We start from the raw sequence: 9,573 nt of genomic DNA on the forward strand, positions 1-9,573 counted from the left end.
TTTTCCATGTTTTCCCAATCTGTGTGTTTAGTGTCTCATGTGCTGCCTCACGTGCTTGCTCAAGAATAGGGTGCTGTTCCACTTCCACGACAACATACTCAACAGGGACACTAATTAGCTTTTCCATTTCACATTGATGCCCCATCAACTCCACATCCGTTTTTGGAATCTTCATGCTCACGTCTCCTCCATGATTAAGGGCGTCAGTTTCCTTTTGGGCAGCAGTAAATCCCGAGATTGAATTATCCTTTCCTGCATTAGTGGCCTCATGATTAATCCTACCCATTAATTTCGCCCCATGCAGTGAATGATTTGTAACGTATCCAGCAGTAATTTCCATGCTAGCTGGAGTGATAACGGTGTTAGAGCAAGGCGTCTTTGTGGGACTAGATGGAACCCTACCACCGTTAACACCATCGTCTCCATTGTCCCTGTGTGGTGGTCGTCTGCTTCGTCCTTCCGAACTGTGCACAGGCCCCCTGAAGCCTGCCTTTAGCCACTCCCCATATGGGAGCTCACGTTGGGTTTTGACTCTAGGGTGTGAGCATTCCCTAGCTTTATGGCCCAATATCCCACACTGATAGCACAGTCCAACCAATCTTTCATATTTGAATCCTATGCGAACCTTATCGCCTTCAGGATTAGCAACCACTCCGCTTCGCCGTAAAGGTTTGTCTAAAGGTATTTCGACCCTCACCCGAACAAAACGGGCTTGTTTCGATGAAAAGGCCTTGTTGTCAATCTCTATCACCTTCCCCCGTCCACTCCCAATATCCCTACTCGCTTCCTCCGATATTAAGTCGAATGGCAAACCCCACACTTGAACCCACATTGGGATGGAATTGAAGGTAACCGTCCTTGCCGTCATCCCCCTCTCCCATCTCCTTAATACCAGAGGGTGATTTTCGAAACTCCACGGGCCATTGTGGATGACCCACTTCAGCTGACTTTCTAATGCAAACTTGAATTGCAACAGGCCATCACCCATTTCCACAATTTTCAAATCAGTCCCCAACTTCCACATTGAGCGAATTAGTGATTTGGCAGCACTTAGATTGTATGGTCGGGATGTAAGGAAACGTCCTAGCAGACTAAGTGAATAGGCTTCAAGTATTTTGTCCCTGTGTGTACTTCCAACCTTAATCACCTCCCCTTTTTCCTTAGTCAGAGTTATATTCTGCACCCTCTCAATAAAATCCGAATCCATAGTACCAGGGAAGAGTTTTGATTGTCCAAAAAAGCAAAAGAAAAAAGAGAAAGAGAAAAAATAATTTTTAAAGATTTTTAAGATTTAAGGTAGCAATAGAAAGCAAGCTCACCTATAGTGACACCTATAGTGAGAAGAAAACAAAGCTCACCAAAAGAACGTGTGAGACCGAAAATGCAGTCATACAACACTCTGGGAGTACAATAATAATGTTCTTCCTTCTATCATATAATAGTATATCACATTAATGAAATTCATAGTAAGACTCATCATTAATATGAGAGGAAGGAGTACGACATCATTGTACTCTGAGATTATCCAATAATTTTCCAAGAAATCCGTATTTGATTATGCATATCAATCAAGCCATTGAGAGTAACCGTTAATCAACTACCTCATTGAATACCATTAGCCCAGACAAATAATTGGCCTTACTAATATCTATAAACACAATTTCCTCCTAAAATAGAAGCAGCCTGAGAGCAGTATTAATGCTTACATAAGACAGTGTCCTGATTTATTTATGATAGGAAAGCAAAAACCAATTTCTTTCTAGCTTAACGATTAGTATGTAACTTCACAAGAAAGAACACATTTGTGCTGTCATGATTTATTTGTAACAATGTATAGAAACTAAGAGTTTAATGAATGGCATCAATTGCTGAATTTAAATGATATCCATGTTTACATATAATAAGAAACAAGAATTTTACAATGGCATGATTAAAAAAAAAAAAAAAAATTACATCAAATTTATTTCTCCTCACGTTTGTCATTGTTTTAGCTTCTGTGCTCTTCCTTCTTCCAAACGCCACCTCTAAAGCCAAAATCATCAACTGGGAAAGATCCCAACTCCGGACACCAACTCACATTCACAACTCTTAATGAAGGCATAACTCGTTGCACCATCAACCATTCCACTCCCAAATACGAGAGAGATTCCAACATCAAAGCCTCAATCTTCCAGACAGTATTAACATCCCCCCAAAATCTCTGATTCATCTCTGCAATATCACCAGAGGAGATTGAAAGAAACTTTAAGAAAGGAAGTGATATGGGGTTGAGCCACATTGGACTCATCTTTCCTGGATAGAATTTGAGACACAGCTCATGGAGTTGCTGTGGAGGAAAGAGTTTATCGACCTTGGTAATCAGATCACTACCATGACTATCGAAGCAACTCATTGACAAATATTGCAGTTCTTGGAGATTTATCAATGCATTGACCTCATTGTCTCCAATCTCATCAGCCTGAGTTATTTGTAAACCCAATGTCCTGAGTTTAGTCAAATTTCTTAATTCACCAATGCGACAACCTTCTAATTGACTACATCTGGCAGGTCTAAACCCCAACAATACCTCAAGGTTTGAAAGCCTTCCCAAGCCTTTGGGCAAGCATTCAAGTGAACCGCAATGGCTTACATCTAAAACCTTGAGCTTCTTAAAAGTCACAATATAAGATGGAAGCATTTTCAAATTTTGACAATAACTCACATCCAAAATTTGAAGGTGGCTGATCTTCTCAAGTGAAGGTGGGAGTTGAATCAGTGGATGAGTGTTGCTTAAACTGAGGTAGGTTAGGTGCTGAAGGGAACCAATCTGATTCAATATACCTGAGAGAGATGCTTCAAAGATTGATCTGGAAACATCCAATACCCGCAAGTACCGAGACTCGTGAACTTTTTTGGCCATGCTTGATGCAATCTTGTTTACTTCAGCAGTCTTATTTGTGGACAACAATGCCCGCAACTTTTGATTGGCAATGAGGTGCTTTGGGCCTAAATCATTTTGGATCCCCAAATGACGACAACTTGAACCATTTTCATTATAGAATGCATCATCTTCTGCAACTTTTAGCACCAAATCACGAACCATATCATGAATTGTGCAATTGTAAATAGTCCCATTGTAAGTCTTATCAACAACCTCAATCAAACAACGATTTGTTAAACCTGAGAAACAATCTTCCCCTGCTTCAGTTGTTGATCTGCCACCCCTTAGTGGGACAAAACCTTCTCCAATCCACCAACGGACTAATTGATCTTTGCCTATGACACAATCCTCTGGGAAAATAGAGAAACAAAGGAAGCATGACTTCAGATAAGACGGGAGCTCATCATAGCTCAATTGTAGTGTAGCCCTCAATCCACTCTCAGAATCATCATTTTCAGCTAATTCATTGCGGAAATGGTCTGAAATCCGCTTCCATTCATGATATCGAGGCGGTTTACAAAGCATCATTCCTCCAACTACCTTAATTGCTAATGGAAGACCCTTGCACTTCACTACAATCTCCTTCCCAATATTCTCTAGCTCATGGAATGTACATTCACCACCACTGGCTGCAAATGCAATCTTTCGAAAGAGTAACCAGCTATCAGACCCACTAAGGCATTTAGGCCAATGGATTTTGTCCTCCTTTACTCCCATCTTTCGTACAACTTTCTCATTTCTTGAAGTAATAATAACAGTGCTTCCATTTCCTTTAGGTAATCCTTCCAAAATTCTTTGCCACCAAGCAACATCCTCGCTCCACACATCATCCATTACAATCAAATATCTCTTCCCTATGAGATATTGGTTTATTTTTCTCAGTAATTCACCTCGATCATCTCCCGAACTTGCATCTCCCAGGTTCCTCAACATGCTTCTCATAATTTGTTCTTCAGTAAAAGTCTGGGAAACAGAAACCCACATTCTTCTTTCAAAGTGCACCTCTACTTCTCGATCATTGAAAACTTCATGAGCAATAGTGGTTTTTCCCAGCCCACCCATACCAACCACTCCAATTCCCAGTATGCCTTCATCTGCATTAAATACCCAATCTTTTATCTTTCTTTTGTCACCTTCCAATCCTACCACTTGTGTATGATCATACACAGGAGAGCTCCATCTAGGAAACAAGTCATTTTGGTCTGGTTGGTTCAAAATTGATACTCCAAGATAGGGTCCAATGTTTTTCTTGATTTCGATAATTTTCTCGTTGATTTCTTTAAGGCGCTTTCCAGTCTGATACTGGAATGGCAGTTTTTTAGGATAGATGCACATAAACCAACCAGCGGAAAAGGGGTCATTATCCCTTGACTGAAGTTGGCAATCTGCTAGTATGTCTTCAGCTTCAAAAATCAGTTCTCGCAAATTGACCATGATCGTACGAAGGACTTGCTGCTTCCTTTTGAGCCTGTCAGCATCTTTGAGGAAGCCTTGCATTAATAGGAGTTCACTCTGTAATTTTTCAAACTGATCTCTGAATTCAACCAAAATGCGGCTCTCTTCTGAAAGAGCTTTAAGCAGGTTACCCAAGAAAACGGATACTACTGCATCCACCATATCTTTGCCTTGAAAATATTTTGAAGAAAATTAATTAGGAAAAAAAAAAGAACTCTTCAATATTTAACAAAAATACTATTGCGAGAATCATTAAAGAATGAAGAAATCAAGAAATGCAATCAAGACTACTAAGAAAATTGCCTCACATGGGAGCCCTTTCCTATAGGAAACAATGATAGAGTCAAGATTTTCTCCCTATGTCTGTAATTAAATATATTGATTTTATTTTATTTTGAAAATAAAATTTCCTATTACAAACCAATACCTTATTACAAACTTTCTTGACAAATTTGTATATTTTGAAACCATTGTATCATCCCCCATCATCAATACCATCAAAAACAATAAATTTAATCACAAACACTTTGAAATATAAACCCATACTTTTACTATAGAGACAACTTAATAGGAATTTTGTAGTAATTAATAAACACTATAATTAGACTTGTCACCATGTAAACCGATAATATCTAAAAATTTCATTATTTAAAATTAATTAGTAGAGGTCCTAGAATAATCACTTTTTAGGAACTAAATAAAGTATGAGACGAAACCTCTTAATTATAATTTTTTGTCAAACTAGCAAACAAATTCAACCCAGTAAGTTTCTCCCAAAAAAAAAAAAAAAATTCAACCCAATATAAGATTTAAGGTTTAAATCATTTTTCACCTAGTTGCACAATCTTTTCTTTTTCCATGTATTCTCTCTCTCTCTCTCTCCAACAGATGAACCATAGAAGGGTTTGAGAATAAGCTGATAGGGTGTGTTAAGTAATAAGTAATGGGGAAAGTGGTTATTTGTTTGAACAAGTAGGTTCAAGAGAAGGTTTTTTTTAAAAAAAAAAAAATCATTTGTTTTGTTTTAGGGACCACTTTTGCTATATAAAAACATGTTCTTCATTATTATTTTTTATTTGATCAGTCTATAGATTCTTAAAATTGTAAAGAGTTCTCATTTTTTTTAAAAAAAAAATTGCTTTTGTAATTGACACAATAATTTCTCAATAAGTGCAATTGAAAAAGAAAAAAAAAAAAAAAGATAAAAAGAAGGAAACAATTAATCCCTAATACTTTACATATACCTCAAAACGTTTTAAATTTCAACTTGCAACTATGTGACTCTGCCTCTGCTGGAAAATATTGACAGTATATTGAAATGTTATTAGATAACCATTGCCTAAAGCTGAATGGTTGAAGCTGATACAGCATCCAAGAGCTATTCCAAAGCATATTTCATAATCTGGCTAAATTTCAAAAACAAATTCTCAACAAAGGGTAGATTACTTAAATGGGATTATAGGATGTCCCTTGTCCATTTTGTAGAAGACTTTTGGAAAGCAGGAATTACTTGTTTTACGATAGCATCTTTTCTAAAATAAATTGGAAGCAAGTAATAGAGATGTGCTTAATTAGAAGGCACATGGATGTGGAGTTACAATGGACTACTACAAACTCAAAGGGTATGTGATAAATTACCACTTGTTCGGAAAAGCGTAAGTTGATGGTAAAGAGAATTTTAATCAGCTCCAATAACAGAATCACTATCCTAATGGTATGAATTTACAGGCTGTTTAAGTGAAGCTAGCAAGGACCGTAATGTTAGGTGTACACATGTGAGTGAAGTTTCACAATAAATAATGATGAGAAGAATGAGTAGTTAATATAACATAATTGAGCTAGGAGGTAGCAATTGAACTAAATGAGTAGTTAAACCTTAGATATCTCTGTTAGAAACACTAGAAGGTGTCAATTGAGCTAAATTGTTTTACTTGATTAATTTATATATTCTGCTGTAATTTAGGCGGCCAAGCTGCTGGTGTTCTGTAAGTAGTGATCCTAGTTTGAATAAATTTTAAAGCATTTTTGCACCAGAACTTATGTCTATGAAGTGGATGGTTGAGCTAGCTTCTATTGTTACTCCCAAATACTCTTTTGTGTCGTGGAATCTCTATTTTACTCGAAATGGTTTCATAGATAAGATTTTATTTTCTGGATTCATGCCATATATATAGATATGAGTTTCTAAATCAGTAACCACAGTTCATACAAATGAAATGAAATGAAACCGTAAAAATACAAGTTGGTAGAGGCTATTAAACATTTTACTAGGAAAAGAACTAAAAGGAAAAGAATGAAGTTCAAGTAATTGGGTATGTTAAAACTTACAATTGGCTTGTTCACAGGTTAAATTCTTCAACAATGATGCAGCCCAGTGTTGACGAAACCAAGTGAGTTTATCCTGCAAGAGTTGGAACCAAGCAATCGGAATGAATCAGAATAAACCATAATCTGTCAATTATAAAACATATCTGAGTTTTGTGAGACACTTACAAATGAACCTTGTAAGAGAAGATCAGACAAGTTTTTCTTACTTCTCTTAAAGAAGTCTGGGAACTCTCAATTTGGTTAAAGAAAAAGTCATATGAAAATTTTATGAACAATTTGGGAGCTGAATTTACGTAAACATCCTTCCATTAGGTGATCCAATGATACTGCTACCACGTACTTCGACAACAAAAGGACATTTAAGGAAATATGTTCGTCAACTCCACGGTCGGTCAACTATAAGTATTTAAATAAATAAAAAGGTAGTGCTTTTTTTCCACGCGGTTCGATAGCCCAAAGGATAGAAACTTCGTTGAGTACTAGACTTTTTCCTGGTCAGTCTCTTCCACTGGTTCTTGGAAATTGCTAAAGCTATTTCACTGATAAATTCTCATCCGGGGCAGACAGTTTTCCTTTCTTTACATGCGTTTTCTTATCAACCAAACACGGCTGACACTAAATTTAACTCTTCAAAGTAAAAATTTTAAAAAAAATTACTCACATAATGGTTTATAAAGAAGTAGATGTTTGGTAAAAATGATTTAACTGTAAACAGAGGCCAAATCATCGTGTCTTGAGCCTTGAGGTCGTTTTCATCTCTGTCAAGCCATTGTAACCTTGGAGGCTTCGAAGGAACAAGTTGCAGAGAGCCAGAGACGAAGACCAAAGGTCAATTTGTCGGAGACCAATGTCATGTTCTATATCAAGTTACACGGAATATGAATTTTTGTTTTCTTAAACTTTTCTTTGGATACTTTTATTTGATAATCATTTATTTTTAACAATATCTTTTTCCTTTCTTTTCTAACACTAAGCTTAGATATAAAACATATAACTTAAAAAAAAAAAATTAAGAATGATTGAAAATTTGAAATGATGTTACTCAAATCATAATCAATAATATTAAGGGCGGTTAAAAAATTTATAAATTATTATGTCGCTAATATTATATTTCTTATTTTTAAAAAACAAAAAAAATGTTTATTTTAACAACTATAACAAAACTAAACTTTAATTACAGAAAGAAAAAAAATCTTTAAAGAGTATGATTGGGATTTTTTTTTTTTTTTTTTTTTTTGGTGATGTATATAATTTTGGAAGATGTCATTGTATCTAATCACATTTTTTATTTTAATATAAAAAATGGAGAGGTAAAGAAATAAAATAATACAATATAATAAATGTAATGTGTTCTACTAATTGATCTCAATCATATTAATTTTTATATAATAATAGAAAAAAATTATATACTAATAAAAAAATACTTTTTATGTAAATAAGTATCATAATAAATTTATTCCAATTATATTTTTCATCTTCTCTTTTTTCTTCTCAGCCAAAAAAATAAAATATGTATCTTATTGTGGGAGGGGGAAGCTCGAAGAGAAGGAATTATCAAGTGGGATACATCCAAGGTGCAACTGGACCGAACTATTCACTAGGTCAAGCTCGGCCCAGTTAGGATATATAGTTAGGTCAGGGAAACCGAGGAGGACAAATGGTTTGAGGAACAAATACTTTCTTGGGAGACTGAAGATAAACCACCAAGGTCATAAGCTTGAAGGCTAAGGAGGATGATAGTGATGTGCAAGTAAGGGGCAGGAGGAAGCTTTTAGATAAAACATCCATCACCTCCACGTTTAATGCACTCTACCAGCTCAATCTATTGCATTAATGGTAGAATGACCCTTGAACAGTGCACCTACAGCCTATAGCCTATTTTACCGCCAGTAAGCAAAACAGTAATGAGACAAGTATCTGAAGAAGGATCAATGGCCATCCAAGTGGAAGGTTTGGATCCAAGCTAAACAGCTATATATAGGAAGGAAAGTCCTCCTTGAGGAGAGATTGGAAAAAGTTTAAAGAGAGAAATAGGGAAATAGAGAGAGAAAGTTATATCATTGTAAAACTGATAAGTGTATTCCTAAAGATCCATTGCTCCTCGGCCAATCCAAGGAAGAACTTAAATAAAAATTTCTCTTTCCTTGCTATAATTTTTTATTTAAAATTGTCATCCTTACCAATTTTCTTTCTCTAATTACCAAATTGTGGCTACAAGAGCTGAAAAGGTTGACCTTGACAATCCACCTTTACAAATTGGTTGTATTGGGCCTCTATCCTGACCAGTCTCATCCAAGTTGGGTCGGGCTGCTAGTTTTGGCCCCTACACTTATTTTTCAGCACAAAACGAAAAAGGAAGTATAAATCTTATTTCTATCATTTCACTTTTCTATTTCTCTTTACCAAACATGCATAAGAGAAAACCTAAGCATTATCTATCCTTACAATTTTTTATCATTCTATTTTTCCATCCTTTCAACCAAACAAACCCTAAGATTTCTAGTAACAAATGGTAAAAGATTTTTGTTACTTGAATATTGATTAACTACATTCCCACTGCATATCAAATTATGAAGCTAAAAATTTGCTAAAATTTTTTGATGTGCCATATGTAGGGACAGAGCCAGACTTAGAGTTGGGGGCGGCTTTGCTGCTAACTATGTGCAGTGGCTCCAACTTCGGCTTTATTGCTGCTTAGCCGCTAAGTTTTTTTATGTTATTTATTTATTTTTGCATGCATATGCTTTTGGATAAGGACAAAAATATTTTGTTTAAAATTTTTAAAGGGATGGGTTGTTTGTTTTGGGCAAAATTAGTTGATTGAGCTTAATTTTTTTAACTTTACTATTGGTAATTTTTGTTGTTGGACT

At 35.6% G+C, this 9,573-nt stretch overlaps 1 protein-coding gene across 1 annotated transcript; it reads right to left on the bottom strand.

Annotated features, from left to right (window-relative positions):
• Positions 1-1,840: 1,840 nt before the first annotated feature.
• On the bottom strand, positions 1,841-6,975 carry LOC115994917 (disease resistance RPP13-like protein 4). The gene is made up of 3 exons (XM_031119258.1): positions 6,869-6,975; positions 6,704-6,776; positions 1,841-4,545 (listed from the first exon to the last, which is right to left on the bottom strand). The coding sequence occupies exon 3, from the start codon at positions 4,535-4,537 to the stop codon at positions 1,988-1,990; it is 2,550 nt and encodes an 849-aa protein (XP_030975118.1). The 5' UTR covers positions 4,538-4,545; positions 6,704-6,776; positions 6,869-6,975; the 3' UTR covers positions 1,841-1,987.
• Positions 6,976-9,573: the final 2,598 nt, after the last annotated feature.

The sequence above is a fragment of the Quercus lobata genome, chromosome 6, assembly GCF_001633185.2.
Source record: "Quercus lobata isolate SW786 chromosome 6, ValleyOak3.0 Primary Assembly, whole genome shotgun sequence".
Lineage (NCBI taxonomy): Eukaryota > Viridiplantae > Streptophyta > Magnoliopsida > Fagales > Fagaceae > Quercus > Quercus lobata.

Excerpts from the sequence above, each read along its gene's own strand:
- LOC115994917 (XM_031119258.1), bottom strand. The coding sequence starts at position 4,537 with ATGGTGGATGCAGTAGTATCCGTTTTCTTGGGTAACCTGCTTAAAGCT.